We start from the raw sequence: 18,423 nt of genomic DNA, 5'->3' as shown, positions 1-18,423 counted from the left end.
ACTGCCACACTTCCTCGTTAGTCCGAGGTGGTGGGGCTCGTCGCTGTGGCGGTCATGAAGGACGGTACCGGAGCAGCAGGGCCGGCTCCTTCCCGCGGGGACGTGTACGCGGACTACGTCAAGTGTTACCTGGAGGAGCGGGCAGAGGTCGGGCCGTGCCGCGACCCCCAGCTGCTGAAGAGGGCGGCTCAGTATCTACTGAGCGAGGCGGAGACCGGCGGGACTTTCACAATGTTCCCCTTTTACCAGGCTGTGACTGAGCGCTGTGAGGCTCAGAGCGACTTCAGGAAACACCTGTCCGCCTTCATCAGAGCCTCAGAAGTGCTGGAAACTCTGTGCGTCAACCTGTTCCTCCAGCCATGGAAGAAGGAAATCAGGACACTAAAGGTCAGAAGACGCGCCGCGTTTCCCGCACAGCGGCTCTGTACAGGAGTACACTTGATACTCGTTTGACATGTTACACTGTGACTGCAGATGTCATTCAGCTGACCCACACCGTGTCACAACATCTGCTTGTGTAGCAGTGAGTGGACACACAACAGCCCAGTGACGCTTATCTTTTTTCTGCTCACAGCTGTGTCAGGCCAAACGGAAGTGATCACTGAGCCTGTGTACTAACAGATGAACCGTGTTTGTGTTTTATTTCTCTTTCAGACATTTACGGGTCCATTTGTTTACTGTCTTGAGCCAGTTTTCAGCAATTCCACCATACAGTCTGTCCTGGCCTCCATTGGTTATGTGCCTCATACAGACCCCAAACAATGGTAAGAACCAGAGCAAGAGTGACGCACCAACTGTAGACATTAATCCACAAGGTCGCAGCTTTGCACAGCTCTTTGTCGGGACAAACGTAGACTCCTTAGGGTGGCTGTGGCTCAGGAGGTAGAGCGGGTTAAATGGACGCGATCCCAAAGCTGTGTGTGTGAATATTCCACTGGTGCTCAGGTCTGAATGTGTGACCGAGTGAGGCTTGTAGTAGAGAGCAGTTTGAGTGCTCAGAATAGAAAAGTCCAGCTCATTTACCACTTTAATTCCACACGTGGACACGTAACAAGCGACACCTGGTGACACAACGTGTATACAAAGCATTCCAAAAATTCCCCAAGAATGTTTTCATGTCTTATCCTTAAAGTGTCAAGACACTCAGCTTGTTCATATATCATATGTGTCCCTCTCAGAATAAATGACTCCAAACCACAGCAGGCAGCTGGAGACAGTGTGATTTTGTTCTTTTTAATATATTTTTATATTAAGACAGCTGGGATAGGCTCCAGCGCCCCCGCGACCCTGAAAAGGATGAGCGGAAGCGAATGGATGGATATTTTTTTATAAATATATTTTATTTTATTAACCTCCAGCACACGCCTTGGTCAGCCGAGGTTCTTTGACTTGACTTTCAGAGGATCACTTTTCTTACAAAGGTTCCTGAGACCAAGTAAAAACCCGAGTTCAGATTTTCCACACTATCTGTACCTAAGTGCTTTCTATCTAAGATTTGCACTGTGATGGATGCATCAGAGCCCAACCTGCAGTATCTTGCCCAAGAATAATTGGCATGCAGACAGGCATCAACCTTGCGATTAGCAGACTCTACCCGCACAGCTGCAGCCACCCCAGTCGTCTGTGGTTCTGCTCTCCTCATCACTTTGTCTCTGTTCTGTTTGATGCATTTCAGTGAGTACAGGCTCAGTGAGGATGTTAATGCAGACAAAGCCATGCTCGTTGGTTTTGAGCTGCTCTTGGCCAGAGTGGAATGTAACCACTTCCTGGAACTTCAGGAGGATCAACTGAGACCACAGGTATGACCATGTTTCATGTTAGTAATCGTCTCATCAGTTACGTTACAGTATATCACATCGATTGTTTTTTTAAGCCACTGTGGTAAGTTAGTAGGGCTGAGCAGCTGTACTCAGCTTGTAGAGTAGATAATCGAACCTGTCTCCTCCAGTCCACCTGCTGAAACATCCTCGGGCAAGATACTGAAGTTCAAGTTGTGCACAGACTCACAGAGACTATAATAAATCCCTGATGTGAGTGCTGTCTCTGCACTTACACTGATGGCTCATTGATTATAAAAGCACTTGTTAAAAAGAAAAATAACTAACATCTAACTAAGATTTCAACGTTTGTAAACACGTAAATTCTGTGAACAGGGGTGTCCGTCAGCTGGTTCAGCTGTAGCAGGAAGGCGGAGTCAGGGAGAAAGTCCTAATTTGTTAAAGAAAACCTGCCGGCCAGCAGGTTGAGTACCACAGTAACTGATGCAGAGTTGAGCTTTAACTTTGTCTCTTCCTCATCTCACAGTTAACAAACTCAGAGCTGAGAGTGAAACCTGGTTCCTGGACCAGAGCCCTGCTCCTCTGATCATTCCCCATAAATTATCCCCTTTTTTATTTCCTCCCTTTTTGAAGCTGTGAGTTTAAACGGTGGAACCTTGGAGCCGTGGCATATTCAGTGTGTCACCATGAAATACTAAATGACTGTAACTTCTCATGGTTGCTCAGCTTTGGCACATTTCCATTCTAATATTCAGCAGTGTGAGGAGGAAGTGTCATGTTTTATACTTTGCTCTGAACAAAGTCATGAATCCCAGAATAACAACTGCTGAAAACGGCTCCATGCTGCCAAATACAACCCAATTGTGAAAAGGTTGTGTAGCTGTGTAGAATATAGATGAAACCAGAATCCAGTGATTTGCAAACCTCATAAAGCCAGATTTTATTAATAATAGAACATAGAAACATATCAAGAGAAAATATGAGCCCATTCTGAATTGAATGTGTGCAGAATTCCCCAATGTTGCTGCCTTGCTGCATCTGACCCCTGCTCACCTTAAACAATTCAGGATCTCCTGGGAATTAATACAGAATTCCTACACTAAGTGGCTCTAAAAGAAAAGTAAGCAAAGAAATAATGTAGAGACAAAATCAGAGAAAGGAAAAACAAAGTATACAAAAAATACATTAATTTTTATTATTATTATTATTATTGTTGAAGCATTATTCAATTCAGTTAAATCAGATTTTTACTCAAACACAGCAGCAAAGTGCTTTGTGCTGTGAGGTAACGAGCATGCAATCAGTACGAGAGGGGGCAGAATAGAAATCAGTAATGCATCATGGGAAATCCCTCAGCACAGATCAGGCTGCAGCCTGACACAGGAGTGGCTGTTGGGAGAGGATGTACAGGTGACAGAGACGCCAGGTCAGAGGTCACGCTAGATGGGTTTGGTTTGACCGCCACGTGACAGTGATTGTCTTACTTTACAGGAGTGGCTCGATGTTCTTCAGAGACGAGAGCGAGCTGTGAAACTGACTGAATGCACGCAAAACAGGACGGCAACGGAACAAACGGAGGACGAGGAGGAAAAGAAGACGGAGGAGGATAAAAAAGAGGTAGCTGCTGCTTCCTGAAACCTGAAGCTTTTCCCAGAGCCGGACAAAGTGCTTTACAGAGACCGACTGAAGACACACGATACTGTGTGCATTCATTACAACAAGTCCCAACAGTTTAAAATGAGCACCCACACGATATTTGATATAAGAGTGACTGACAAAGCTTAATAACTAAACTACATTAGAATCCGCTCAGTTTGCTGTTTATGAATGAAGCTTGCTGAGGGTGCCGGGTGTTACTGTTTGTGCTGGGACACATTCATGCACCAGCACATCACAGCCAAGCATTTAAATAAGTAGTGTCAGGCATTCTTCACCCGAGGCAGGGTCTCAGTATTAGGCTTCTCCCAGCGTTCAGCACACGCCACGACCCTTCTCTGGTGGTTTTCATGATACTGGCAAGTAAAAATAGCCGAATGTGTGTCTGACAAACATTAACTGGAGCTCAAGTTGAGTTTCTTGCTTCCACCTGTTTGACTTTATTGAATATCTGCAGCTCCACAGGATCGAAGTGTGGAAAAGCTGCTTGTAATGGCAGCGACCTCAATAGCTATTCCTTCTTGCCAACAGAAAGGCCATCTTCAGCAGCTGATGGTAAATCACAGTCTGCCTGTCTCAGGCCGAGGCAGCGTCCTGTGTGTTAGATCCACGCAGTTACACACAGCCATCCTCAGGTCGAGCTCTAAGCACCATTGCGTTTCTACATTTTGTGTTTTTCTGCTCAACTCCAGCAGCACTGCAGTCGTGTGTGGGTGTTCATGCTGTGGACACCTTAGACTAGAAACCACACCCAACTATCCCCCCACACCTGCATCACAGTACTGGCACATTTCAAACCACAAACACGTACCGCACACAGCTCTGAACCAGGAGCCTTTAGTTGTGACACATCGGTGCTAATCACTGCTCCACTGTGCTCCCCATGTCTGCTGCCCCTTCAGCCCTCTTATTAAACCTGACCTTACTCTGGAAACCCTCTGGCAGTGCAATGTGGTGTTCCAGCACGGCAAGGCAACTCGGATAGTTCCTTTAAAGACTCGTTCTTTAGCCTGAGATAAAACGGAATCTGTTTTCATCAGTAAACTCAGCAGCATTATTTATGTTACATGAATACAACATGTCGAAGCTGGAACACAGCTGGGAAACAGCTGGACTGATGTCTAACACATGAAGAAAGAACACTGGACCACCATGCTGCTGTGGTATGTAGAGCAATAGGTTTAGAGGCCCCTACAAATACCATAGTTTTCAGACCAGAAGGCGCATGGATTATAAGGCACACTGCCGATGAACGGGTCTGTTTTCATACATAAGGCGAAACAAAATCAGAGAAGTCAAACATTACTCAGCTCATTCTTCTTGCTTCCTCCACTTCTGTACCATTGATTCATTAATGTTGAATCCTCTGCAGCTGCTCTATTCCCATGTTGTTGCAGTATATGAATGACTAACCTCGTATTGTGGATGGATGATCTCAGTTGTTCTCCTGACTGAAGTTTGGTCCGTTTACAGCATCCTGCCATGCGATTGCATTTGTCTCTAACTATCAGGAACCTTCACGTTAACTTTTATTGAGTGGAAAAAAGTTAGCATTCATCCTGCAGCTTCACTGTTTATGTTATGCTAACATAGCTGTGTCGCTAGCGATCCCATAGCACATCATTATATACCAGCTAGCCCAACTTCAGTCAGGGGCGTAATTTCCAAGGGGGTTAGGGGGGTTATGACCCCCCCCCCAATAATCAGACCCAACCAATATAACCCCCCAATAAAATTATGAATTATCTTGCATAAATAGGCTGTTGATTTTCTTTACTCATTTCAGGTATTACCAGCAAAATAGTTGCATGTTTAATCATCTGGGACAACTCTGTTAAATGTAATAAATCCTGTTTTCATGGACGCCTGGATGTTAACTTAATTGTTACACCTGGTAGAGCAGAACGCTGATCGTTTTATTAAAGGTGAAAGAATTTAGACAGTTTTCAATGCTCAGTGATACCACAGTGTTCGTTTGACTTTGGGACCTGAAGAGGACGGAGTTTAGGACCCAGATTACTGGCTCCCGACCAGTGTTGGTCAAGTTACTTGAAAAAAGTAATCAGTAGCTAAGTACTGATTACTTCCCCAAAATCCTCTTACTTTACTGATTACTTATTTTCAAAAGTAATTAATTACTTAGTTACTTAGTTACTTTTTAAAAACACGACTTACAACCCGAAGAGGTGATAAAGCGATAGATCTTTCAGCCCAATTCTACCTTTTCTGCATAATCCATTATACAAAATGTAATCAAATGGAAAAGTCTCTTTTTTAAACTTGTTTTATTAGTTTTAATCTTTTAACTTTATGCATCAAGCAAACATTTAATTATCTGCAACATTCTCTGACTGGAAGAAATTAGTTTAACATTTAAACCTATTTTCTGCACATTCCAGCACATAAAATAAAATATTTTTTGTGTTTACACTCAGTCTTTCAAATAGATGCAAGTAAAACACAGCAGAAAATAAATAAAGTCAAAGACTCAGCGGTCCTGTTGCTCTATTTTCACCTGTAAAGCAGGAGTGGGGTAGGCGGAGGGTTACCCTGGTGCAGGTGTGCCGCGGTCAGTGAAAGAATCCGCGAGTGTCTCTGTGAGTTTCCCATTACGTCGCAGCTACTCGGTGCTTGTTGGAAGTTTAGGGTTTTTTCGCTGTAAAAAGAAGTTTTCTTCCCACGCACAGCGGACACTCATGTTTTTGTCACTTTTTATGGAATCAAACTCAAAGTAAGGTCAGTACTTCTACGCTTTAAACGCTGCACGCTCATACTCTCTCTGCACTCGATATGTGATCCATTGTTGATCTGCAGACAGCTGCTGTCACGAACGTCGCACTCGCTTACGTCACTGTCATGAGACATTCTCGCAAAAAATCACGGTTTTAGTAACGCAGTAACGCAGCGTTCCTACGGGAAAGTAACGATAATCTAATTACCGTTTTTGCAATAGTAATCCCTTACTTTACTCGTTACTTGAAAAAGTAATCAGATTACAGTAACTGCTCATCTCTGCTCCTGACTACAGTAGCCGTAATGCTGGGACAGTCCATCAAGCCGTGCGGCTTCGTAGCTTAGCAAAGTTGACTAAGATCTTTTTGACAGATTTCTGAGCGCTGTGTAGCAGATAACATCAGTCCGAGGTCAGTAAGCACAACCAGAATTCATACATAAGGCCGATGTTGATTTTAAGTGCAGCAAATACTGTAAGCCTAAAATAAGGAAGCCTGTATGTAAGATATTTCAGTGGCATGAACAATTTTTTCTTTTAAAATGCCAATCACATGTTATATTAAAAAAACAGACACTTTTTAAAATAATGGCTCCATGTGATATCTATATCAACTAAGCTTTTAGCTATCAACCGTGTTGAATACGTGAAGCGGGAGCCTTTAACCCAGATAAGAAAGCAGCGTGTAGTGATGAGGAAGAAACAGACCCGGAGAAAAGGCAGGAAAAACCAAAAAGACAACCGTAAGATCGATGGTTTAAGTCCGCTTTCATATTTTTGGAAAATGGACAGATGCAATGGGCCATCTGCAGTGAAGAGAGGAGTGAGTATCTCAGAAACAAGCAGCACAGCGAATGTGTGGGAATGAAAGCACAAAGTTGTTTAAAATGCTTTTGAGTGCTCAGCTAGAGCAGAAAGGCGTTTACCAGTCCATTTAGCTGAAGCTCCTCACCCCTGAAGGCGCTTCAGACATCTTGCTGACAGTCAGAAGAGCATAAACGAAAGTGTGGTGAACGTTAAGAGGCCAGCCTGTGAGCTAAATGTTATTTATACTGTAAGGTAAAACTACAGTGATACAATACTTAATCACCTGTTCTGTTTGCCAGGTACTGTACTTGGACACCAGGCTTGTAACAACCCCCCAGCCTAAGCCTCAGCATTACCACCTCTGCAGTGTAGACCCGTCTATTATGGAGATGCAGAGGACCTACCCTGACCTGGCCATCAGGGGCCGGCCCCTGCTTCCAGACAAGCCCCACAAAGTCTGCAGCAGCACTAAAGCTGTGAGTGCCGCTGACCTGCCCAAGACAGAGTGCAGCGAGAATCCCTGCACTGCTGTTGCACCTGTGCTCACTACCAACGACGACGGCAAAGCTCAGCAAAGTTTGGACGGCAGTCGGAGAGGCAGGAACAGTGGAGGGGCAAGCGCTCCAGGGGACACCGGCAGCGACACCCACAGAAGCAGAGTGGATGATGAGCTCAGTGGCCCCAAGGCCATTTCCCTCCACATCACACTCAGAGCAGGAGCCACAGCACAGCCTCCAACACAGCACGACACTGGTAACACACACTCACACACTCAGAATACAACAAAATTTGTCATTTGCTCCAAGGGTGCCCTAACAGCCTCCAGCACTTAACTGACACACGCTGATTTTCACAGGGACACAAGACGAGAGTCCGGTCAAGTCAGACCTTTCCTCTCTCAGCTCCGTGGATGAGGAGGAGCAGGAGCTGAGAGGGTTGGTGGAGTGGATGGGACAAGTGCAGGAAAATGAACATGAGACAACAAGAAAAGAGGGGGACAACACAAACCAAGACAGGAGGAAACAAATAAGAAAAGCAAACACAGAAACAAAAAAGAGAAGCCTCAGGAAGCCAGTGGTGGGAAAAGCTTCAGCGCTGAGTCATGACGACGGCACACACACGAGACCGCAACAGTGTGACGCGACAGTGACGAACCAGCAGCCCGCCGAGTGTCAGCCCTCGCCTCCAGCCGACAGTACGGCAGACACCCAGAGGCAGCGGGAAGGAGATCCAGGTGGTTCTGGAGACGAGGACGCTGGCCCAGCAGAGGAGGAGCAGGTGGCACAGAGCTTTGTTATAGTGGAACAATGCAGAGACTGAAGAGCAGGTGGAAACAAGCTGAGCCGAGGTGTAAGTGTGCTGTGGGAGTGTTCTTCCTTCTCTCACTTTGACCCTGTTCTGCTGTCCAGCTGCAGAGCGCCACACAGATCCAGTCACGTTCATTTGTCAAGATGACGCTTTCATAGTTTCAGTGTATTTGGGCAGCTTTATGCTGGATGCCCTTCCTGACACAACCTCCAAGGCAGTTTTGTCTTCAGCTGGAATTGAACCTGCAACATTTTGATTTGCAAGGGAATGTGTTAACCGCTAAATCATCGGAGGCACTCTGAAGAGCAAAACGTGCGTTACTGCTAGGTGGTTGAGCTAATTAACCAGTATGTTGTGCTATTTACAGCAGCCTCATAATTTGACCCCTCCTCACGAACGGCAGCTTTCTGTCTGTTTCCAACGATGGAAGTGTGTTTACAATGATCAAAGATCTTCTTTCGTGCAGATAAAGCACAGATAGTCTTATCATCATTTTTTTATAAAATGTTAAATTGTGATTGTTGTGCCTAAATGACCAAAATCAAAGCTGTATACCTTTGGTATATTATTAAAGCCATATAATGTAAACTTCTTGAATGCATCAATAAATAATCATGTTTTATTTAAAATAAATGAATAAATTAAAAGAAAATGAAGAGAGCTCATGAGTGGGACCCATTTTCGGCTCTGGTTGTGACCAGCGTGCAGCATTTCCTGTATATGTATTTGTGCTGTTGTTTGTGAAAGCAGACTCATTCACTGCTGTCAGACTAATGCAGAGGTAGATGCATTGCATGTAGATGCTGTATGTGTGTGAAGGTCCTCAGTCAGTCACAGCATCGGTGCAGCGAGGAATGCCCAGACCTCTACACCGGAGAGACCAAACAGCCACTTCACAAGCGCATGGCACAACACAGAAGAGCCACCTCCACAGGACAAGACTCAGCAGTCCATCTGCATCTTAAGGATAAAGGACACTCTTTCGAGGATGCCAATGTTCACATTTTGGACAGAGAGGACAGATGGTTTGAAAGAGGAGTGAAAGAAGCCATCTATGTCCACTGTGAGCGACCATCTTTGAACAGAGGCGGGGTTTACGACACCAACTCTCTGCCATCTATAATCCAGTTTTGAGATCCCTTCCCAGACGCCTTAACGCCCACTCACATCCTGGGCCATCTGACCTCAGGAAATCACATGATAGGTGGGGCCAGGTTTCACAATGAGCTCACCCGAAACTCTGGCTGATTGTGACCCACACCCAGTTTCACACCTTGGCTTGTGTGATTAGACCCTTTGTAAAGCTCAGACATGTATATGCTACCTAAACTTAATTAAGTAATAAATACATTAACTAGTTGTTAGTGTCACTCTGGGATCTAATTACAGAGATGCTGCACAAATGGAAGCAAGCAGTCCTACATAGCTGTTTAATATGTGCACTGGAGGTCCAAAACGACTCAGGCTCCTAACAGGAATGTGTGACTTCACTATTACAAAGTTGTGACCCAGTATTTTCCTGAAACTGAACATACAACTGAGAAAAATCCTGAATCAGGAGCTGCATCGTTCCCAAGGGCAGCGATGGTGGTAAACTGTAAAGCATATGTTCACACAGGCTTTGATTAAAACTTGCTGTTGTTCACCTTCAGCATCGCAGGTTCACGAACACTTGATGGAAACATCTGTACATTCGTTGACTGGTGAAAGTTCTTCATTGTGTTTGGTTTGTTCGGCAGCTCACGGAGCTGTGTTCACTGAACCCCCTGGCTTCTGCTCCGCGGCTGCTGAGTGAGCCCTCATCTGGGACTCTCCTCAGCTCTTTCTGGGACAGTGGCGTGGCTGCCCCTCTGTTGGTCTTCCTTGGTCTCTTGTGTTCTGGGGGCCTCTGGATGTCTGGAGTTTTGATCTCCTCCATACCTGCTTCATGCCCTGGAGGACGGGGCTGTGGCCCCCCACACTCCCTAGCAGATCGTTACATGGAGAAACCTTTGGAATGCAAGCATGCTGATCCACACAGGTATGCACACAGGTGTACACACGGGTATTCACAGACGCGGACTACAGCTTTCTTGGCTGCTGCCTCAAAGCACATTGTGCGCTGTCTATCTTGCGTGCTGCACAATATCGTTTATTATTTAGTATCTACTGATATCTACTGCTAGCTAGTTTATTGTGATGGTGCCGTTTTTTTTATTATGTTGCTCTTTGTTGTTTGCTTTCTCTTCTGTTTTTTTTCTCCATACAGGTGACCCAGGTGTTTTGTTTTTTTTGTTTGTTTTTTTTTCTTTCTTCCCCCCCTTCTCACCGTCTCTTCTCCCCTTTGGTTTTCTTTCTCTCCCTCTCTTTCTTTCATTCTTTCTCCCTGTCCTATCCCCCAGTCATGTCTGTCCCGTTTGTAGCAACTGAAAATAAAATAAATACATAATTATAATAAAGGTCAATCAAATGGACCAATATGGCAAGGCCATGATGATCCACTTGGTAAAATAAATCCGCTTGGCATCTTTCTTGGCCTTAAGACAACAATTCTGATGCCAAAGATCCAAACGGGACACACAAAAAGAAAAAAAAAAAGGAAAGCTGATGTTCACTGTTCAAAAACGAACTGTTGTGAACAGAGTTGTTTCACTGGCACCTTATAGATCTTTTTAAAAAGTGGCGATGAATAGATTAGTCTGCTGGTGTTCCTTTAGCTGTGTTGCCTCATTTACTAAAGACCTGTCTGGACTACGTTCACAAATACTGCTCAGCCACAGTTAAACATGTCTGCTTGAAGAATGAAGCAAAGCTTTTACATTTGAAGACACATTTTTGAAAGTTGTTTTGATGTAAACATGCATGAACTTAAGGCTCATCTGCAGAACTGCTCCAGTATCCTAGAGTTAGGCAGGAAAAACTGCAAATGATGCAAAACAGTGCAGCTAATAAATGTAAATATTATTGGTAACATTGAAAGTCTAATTACAGACTCGCGTTGAATGCCATTTCTGTAGGATACGAGACAAAAACCCAACTTTGACTTGTAAGAAATATTTTATTCGTTCATTGTATGTGTTGGATGGAAGAGTGATGTCTAAGTAAAGTGGTGCAGTGCAAAAACATGTGTATGCATGCTGCCTCTGTGGTCTGAGGTCACTAATGGCACATCTTCTGTTGGTGGATCTGGATGGAGGACAAACAATAGTTTGGGTCATTTTTTTCCTTTGGTTAAAAGCTGTCACGTTTATTTATAGCACCAAACCACAGCAGTGTTTGAGCTCAAGCTGCTTTATACTTGCAGCCCCAAGACGAGTTTTCTATTCGTTACCCAAGTCTGTCGGCCTCCCACAGCCCAGAAAAATATCACCCCGACTTTAACTGATGTGTAAGCAGTTTACTAATCTCTCTGCAGTCAACACGCCAATAATTCAGTTCAATCATATTGTTTAATTGATGCTTTTGACTTTTATTACACAGAGTGCCAACTCTCAATGAGCACAATTGCAAAGTGTATAAAATAAAACACAAATTTTTACACACATTTTATTCCTAACACAATGCAGCCAACTCTGCTTGATCCTTCAAGCGCTGTAAACTCGACTGATCAGTCATGTGACCTGGCAGTGAGTCTTTAAGCACGCTCAATCATCCGGGTAAGGAAAGAGAAGGCAGAGAGCCCACAGCATCACTCAGGAAGCTCCAACGTGTCCCCGAGTTCAAGGCTCCAGGGCGTCAGGCTGTCAGTGGCTGCAGATTTTTCACAGTGCCGGATCACACAGCCTGTTCAAACACTGACTAAATGTTGTCATGGAAATAGGCTCCTTCATTTAGGTGGCAGAGCAGATGCAGGCAGGTAAAGGACAGAGGAGTGATACAGAGTGATGATCAGACCAGGACGTATAACTCGTGGTCTGAAGTGACACAACGCTGTCACTGGACTTGTTCTGTATGAAGAGTTTTCACTTACACACTTCCTCAGACTCACAGAGGATTAATCACGCTCTCAGGAAAAACACAGCAGATAAGATCCAAGGACCAGCCTGAGCGCGCAGCATCTTTGAAGGCTGACAGGCTTGGGCTCGAGCACTGGAATGATCCGCTCTCATGTTCAGTTTCTCAATAGTTTCTTGTGAGCACATTGATTACATTTTACTTTAATACTGCAATTAAATGTACTGAGATTGGTCTTCATGAATAGGAATGGCTGACCTGGGAGTGCATACAAAAATGTCACATGTGACGAGGTGTAAGATCAGAAACAGCTTAAAAAAGGTGCTGTAACAGCTTCCTGTCAGGTTGGGGTTAGCATGAGTGCGTGTTCGGGCATCAGAGACTTGCTGCTAGGATCTTGGCTCGGTTCTCTTCGTACTGGTGCAGCATCCTCTGCAGGTTGTGGTCAGCAGGAATCACCTGCAAACACACACATCATTCTTAAATATCAGGAAGATCAGGGTTGGCTATGAGGGACTTACTCGACACAGAAAGCAGCAAAAACATGGCTCCAAACCAGATTAAAGCCTGTGTTTTGGGGGAAGCGGGGAAAACAAACAATGATACAGTGTCTCTACGCTGCACTAAAGGACAAACCTGGATAAAACTAATTGTAGGGACGGCTTTCCCAAGAGTTCTTCATAGTGGGGTTGAATATGCTTCATCACAAAGCAAGGTTTGAAGCGTAATCCTGACAGCAGACAGTCTTCTGAATCAAACCAGAGCTGGTACTGCAAAAGAGACGGCTGAAAGCTGAAGGCTCCGCCTCTCCTGCGGGGGCTGAACGTCCCTGTCACTGCAGTATTTTGGATCAACTGAAGGCTTTTCTGGGAGTTTTTAGGACATCCTGATAAGAATGAATATGTCCAGCCTAGAAGTAATAAATGCATGAACAGGAAGAACACCACTACACAGGCTCTTCTATACAGTGAGCAGCAAAGATCTTCTAAATGAGTGGATAGAGCTGGATAGAAAGAATAGAAAACAGTGCTCGTATGTGTTGTGTGTGGATGGGTGAATGAGGCATACAGTATGACATGCTTCAAAAACAACTTGGGTCAACCAGACCTGGGAGTTTGGGCCCAGGTTCCTCGTCGTGTTTCTAATCAGTGTGGAAGAGTGCACCGTCCCGTCCTTGTTATGGGCTTAGTTGCAACAATATTTAGGTGGGTGGCATGAGACAAGAACCCAAGGTTTCCCCAAATCATTGTCATCATTCACTGTGTGTGTCTGTGGTGTGAGAGTGAGTGTACTACCTGAAAGCAAAGCTGTGCTCGTGTGAACACTCACCAACACAGGAGCAGGAACAGGCCAGGAGCTACGCCTGATTAGCCACTCCTCATACAGCTGGTGAATGGACTCAAGATACTCCTGGTGGATGGACGCACGCACGCACGCGCACACACACACACACACACACACACACACACACACACACACACACACACACAGGTCTGAGAGGTCTTGCATCCGTTTCTAAGAATGGTTTGAAATAGCGACAGCTCACTGCTGACATTTATGGGCTCTGCAGTTTAACAAGGATTTTATTTAAGGTCTTTTTATCCAGAACAACTAATTCTTTGGGATTTTAAGATTCATGTTTGCTGCCCCACTAAACCTCTTGTGAAAGACGTCCTGAACCTTACTGACTGTTTTAGTCTTGTTCAGTCGGCGCTCCCTCCCACGAGCGTGGACGTACTTTGGATTCAGTCTTATCTCGTGCTCTGTAATTATGTGATATTCTAATTTGCACTTTTGGTAAATGGACTGGTTCTTATATAGCGCTTTTCTACTCTGAGCACTCAAAGCGCTTTATACAACTAATTCATTCACCCATTCACACAAGCACTTCTAAGCTTAAGTATCTAGCATTCATAGACATTCACACTCCGATGGATGCATCGGAGAGCAACATGGGGTTAGCATCTTGCCCGAGGATATTTGGCATGCAGACTGGAGCAGCCTGGGATCGAACCACCAACCTTCTGGTTAGTGGCTGATCTGCTCTGCCACCTGAGCTACAGCCACTTTTCTGATCACTGTCATAATTCAAATTTCTGTGCTGACCAGTTAAACCTCTGTTACCTGTGCGCGAGCTCTGCATCATCACTCCTGCTGGACATTTTTCTGCTGTTTCAGAATATTGGGGCCTTTATTTGGGCATCAGCCAGGCTCCGCTCCCTCTTCTCCAACCTGCTCACAGGCAACGTGACAGCATTTCCCCAGTTTTGGCTTCCAGTAAATTTTAGATTTGATTTTAAGCTTTAATTGTTTGCTTTTAAGTCTCTAAATGGGTTGGCTCCCTCTTACCTCTCTGAACATACTCCTAACAGAGCTTTCAGGTCTTGTTGTTCCTAGAAGCAGACTCAAACACAGAGCAGGCCGGCCTTTACGGTGGCTACATCGTGACTTTGGAACGCTCTCCTTTTCGCATTAGGACCTCCCTAACACCGAACCTGAAGACACATCTTTATTCCCTTACTGTGACTCTTTTCTTTGTTTTTGTGACCTGTCTGTTGGGTTTTTTCCCAGTTTGTGCAGCACTTTGGTCAACCTGTTGTTTAAAAACATACTTATAAATACACTGACTTGAATTGACAGGACGCCTGCTGTAAACTTGTCATGTATGTTTTGTAGTAGCAGTTGTCTGGTAAGGTGTAAATATTGATGCCACCTCACTGCAGTCCATGTAGTGAAGCCCCAGGTGAACAGAAACTGGAGCTAGGAGGAAGCTGTGTGCTGACGTGTGCTGCTGCTCACATCTTTAGCCTTTTGTTGCATCTCTAGGAACCAGCTTCATCTTTAAAGCAGAGCTCCAGCATTTGTACGCGTTTCAAACAAAGTGTTAAATGCCATTTGCCTTGACAAACCTCAGATTTTTCACCATGAGTTGGAAATGTTTTCAGACTCTCTGGAGTAGCTTTGTGGTCACTTCAAGTGGTCATTAGATTGGCACTACTGTGCAGCTGTCTGTGTCCCTTTGAATTGACAAACTTCAATGAAGTGAAGCACAAGCTCCTCACCAGTGGAATGACTTTCTCCTCTTCTCTGCATCGCTGCTTTAACCTTTCATGGCAGGTCTGAGGAGACGTCTGCAGGTAAACTGGAGCCAGAGAAAAAGCCAAATATGACATGTATCATTATTATTACTGCGACTACATGAACTCATTTCATTACATAGGAATGCCATTTGTATAAACACACAACCTCAAAGACAGAGGTCAGTTCTCATCGTGTACATTCAGACGTGCACAGGATTCGTGCTTTGTTTCTTGATGCTGAGCTGCAGCAGGTTTGTTTGTGTGGGACTCACCAATGAGATCAACAGGAATGCAAATGTTAGCTGTAATCCAGTCAAACCACTCGCTGAGAACAGCATAGTCCACCTCTGGCATTTTCCCACTGGAAGAAAAACATGAAATAAAACTAAGTCTACTCAAAGCACTTTATAAACATGTCTCATTCACTCATTCACAGGTTCTATCTGACCTAACGAGCTTGGAAAGAAAACCGACTGGACTTCTTAAAATGTCTTGAAGACGTTTCAGCTCTCACCTTAGAAGCATCTTCAGTTCTAAGGTCTCACAGTGATTTCACCCAGAACCTCCGCTGATAATGACCCACACCCCATTTCACACGTTGGCACATGATCACTAGCGGGTCAACAACACCAACTACGGCTTAAATACCCGGGACTCTCCACACATTGGAGGTTCAACCATAGACTGTAGCAGTCAAAGATCAAACCATCAGCGCTCTGATTAGTAGGTGACCGTCTCTACCTCCCGAACCACCCCAGCTCTCTAAATTCCCAGAAATGTCAGAAATGCTCAGTTACAGGTTGGATGATTCATTTGAGACAGTTACATATTTTAAATGAAATGTTACATTTTAAGTAACTGCCTTCTCTGTTTACATAGCTGCGGCTGTGAGGCACTTTGGCCATTACTGCAAATCAACATCTGGTAAGACTTGGCTACAATGATGCATGACTGAACACGACCTTTACATTAAAGACATGAGAACAGATGCTGAGCCTGACTGAAATAACAATCCATCCTCTCTGTCTGTACATAAATCACATGCACAGGTTGCACACTCTCCTACTTCAGCGCTGCAGGGCTGTGTTGTGCGGCAGAATCCATCGCTATAGTTCAATTGAAACTGTGTGGATGATCCGTGGATCAGATTACTGTACCTTCTGAAGAGATTCTCCACAAAGATGTACTTGGCACTGAAGAGAGATCTCTCCATCATCCTAACAGGAGCTCCCTGAAACCAACAAGAAACAGCACGTGTGCCAGCGTATCCGTTTGCATAACCAGCGTACAGCCATCAGTGTGCTAGCCCAGGCTATATGGGTGTTAGCATGCAACAAAACAAGCACAGAGTAAACCAGCTGTGGTGCTAGCTAGCAGGACACTTACCACAGCTGACAGGTGTCGATCCAGCATAGTGAGCTGAACGTAGGTCTGTAGCGTGATGCCCCAGCGCTGAGGATCCTGGTACATTAAAGCCTGCGGGGACAGAACCTGCAGGTGAACAGCTAGACTGACATGCAGGGAAGTCACACTACCAACCAGCACTCAACACATTCCCAGAGCATTTGATAAGCTTGACCGGACTCCTGAGGAAGGATCCTGATGGAAGCGGGAGTATACAGAGACAATCCATGGTGTTTACACTCACCACATCTCATCCCAAGTCAACACTGTTCAGCACCAGCGCGTTAAACACCGGCACGTTAAACACCGGCGCGTTAAGCACTCCAGCATCATAAAAGCACAAAATGTTTTGGAAGAATCCTTCCAGCTCTGCACACTGACAGCACGGTCATGTACGTTACCAGAGGGTTGTGCCCTCGGACATCTCTCCATTTAGAGATTGGCTCTGTAAGGACCTGCAAGAAAGAAGCAAGGAGAGAGGAATACATTCGTGAACAAATGGTATACTTGGAGCTCGGTAACACTGGAAATCTTGAACGCACACAGCTACACTGCACAAAGACTGACTGACCTCGATACTGCTGGTTTTGCTGAAATATTCCAGACATGTTGTCTTCCCACTGGCAATGTTCCCCTCAACACAGATCTGAACACAGCAACGTACAGGCAGACTGTCAGACACTGCTGTGAGTCTCTGAATATTCATCACTTCCACTGAAAAACTATGGACGATCCGTCCCACATGAGAATCTGCTGTCCACATTAACATTCACATTATTCCCAGCATGCACCGAGGGGCAAACTCCGATTAAACATGGAGGCTCACCACTGCTTTCCTGTCCTCTCCATCCCGCAACAGCTTCCCTTAGAAGGGAGACAACACAGTCAGACTCGATTTCACTTCCTGTAAGTGTTATTGGTTGATTGATTTGAAGGGGGCTCAATACTGTGGGAAATAAAAGATAAAACCTCAAAGAGCTCGTTTTTAACTGTTTGTTTCCCCACATGTTCTTATGACGCTACTCTGAGTCACTCCCTTTTCATCAGCTACTGCTGGCACAGCACACAACACGTTAACTGACTGCAGATACTCTGTAGGCTACAATTAACCTGAGTTCAGACTGAGGTCAGATCGCTGCTGTCGATCTGTAAGCACCGGGGCAGACATTTGAACCCGGCTGGTTAAACGCTGCTTTAAAGCTCGAGTTCAGCACGGGTCTGATGTGTCCTGACAGCGGCAGCACTGACCTGCAGCCCCGGGCCGTGTCCCGCTGCGGGCTCTGGACGGGACCAGCCTGAATCCCCCGGCACACGCTTTCCTCCACCCGCTCCATCCAGCCCACAAACATGCCGGCGCCACGGCACGGCGAGCGGACACGAGTGTGACACACACCGACATCAGTGTGCCATGTCAACAGCCTGTACACGCTCCTCTGTACTCACCACACAGGAAGAAGAAGTGCCGCATTTCTTCTTCGAATTATAAGAAGCCGCCTCACTGTCAAACAGCGCCACCTACTGTATACGACCAATCGTCTGCTCGACGGAAGTTGCGTCACCAAAACAACAACAACACGAAGCGGAAGGGCGAAGAAGCCGGTGTTCTGGGAATTTCTCCTACCCCGTAAACCGTCCTACCCGTAGTTCCTGAGCATGTGCGCGCATGCGCACAACACAAAAAGGGAAGCTAAGCGCATCCGGCTGTGATTTCACGCTACTCCATTGT

General features: G+C 45.3%; 2 protein-coding genes across 4 annotated transcripts; one reads left to right on the top strand and one right to left on the bottom strand.

Moving 5' to 3' along the window:
* The first annotated feature begins 54 nt into the window (after nucleotides 1–54).
* On the top strand, nucleotides 55–8,936 carry LOC102303839. Of its 2 annotated transcripts, none has more exons than XM_005947815.3 (6): nucleotides 55–387; nucleotides 655–764; nucleotides 1,676–1,799; nucleotides 3,270–3,395; nucleotides 7,272–7,725; nucleotides 7,829–8,936. In XM_005947815.3, exons 1-6 carry the CDS (start codon nucleotides 55–57, stop codon nucleotides 8,290–8,292), a joined length of 1,611 nt encoding a protein of 536 aa, XP_005947877.1. In that variant the 3' UTR covers nucleotides 8,293–8,936. The 2 variants fall into 2 exon arrangements, with proteins under 2 accessions (XP_005947877.1, XP_042070300.1); XM_042214366.1 differs by lacking the exon at nucleotides 55–387 and adding an exon at nucleotides 394–523.
* Nucleotides 8,937–11,689: 2,753 nt separating this feature from the next.
* Nucleotides 11,690–18,411, bottom strand: tk2 (thymidine kinase 2). Of its 2 annotated transcripts, none has more exons than XM_005947817.2 (10): nucleotides 17,946–18,411; nucleotides 17,524–17,561; nucleotides 17,269–17,343; nucleotides 17,099–17,152; nucleotides 16,680–16,769; nucleotides 16,451–16,524; nucleotides 15,566–15,654; nucleotides 15,276–15,355; nucleotides 13,543–13,623; nucleotides 11,690–12,672 (listed from the first exon to the last, which is right to left on the bottom strand). In XM_005947817.2, the coding sequence occupies exons 1-10, from the start codon at nucleotides 18,094–18,096 to the stop codon at nucleotides 12,589–12,591; spliced, it is 816 nt and encodes a 271-aa protein (XP_005947879.1). In that variant the 5' UTR covers nucleotides 18,097–18,411; the 3' UTR covers nucleotides 11,690–12,588. The 2 variants fall into 2 exon arrangements, with proteins under 2 accessions (XP_005947879.1, XP_042070286.1); XM_042214352.1 differs by having other exon boundaries at nucleotides 17,524–17,643; nucleotides 17,946–18,069.
* Nucleotides 18,412–18,423: the final 12 nt, after the last annotated feature.

This window comes from Haplochromis burtoni, unplaced genomic scaffold, assembly GCF_018398535.1.
Source record: "Haplochromis burtoni strain Fernald_Lab_line unplaced genomic scaffold, NCSU_Asbu1 Contig_554, whole genome shotgun sequence".
Taxonomy (NCBI): Eukaryota; Metazoa; Chordata; class Actinopteri; order Cichliformes; family Cichlidae; genus Haplochromis; species Haplochromis burtoni.
The sequence above is the reverse complement of the archived record's forward strand: the minus strand, read 5'-3'. Positions and strand labels throughout refer to the sequence as shown.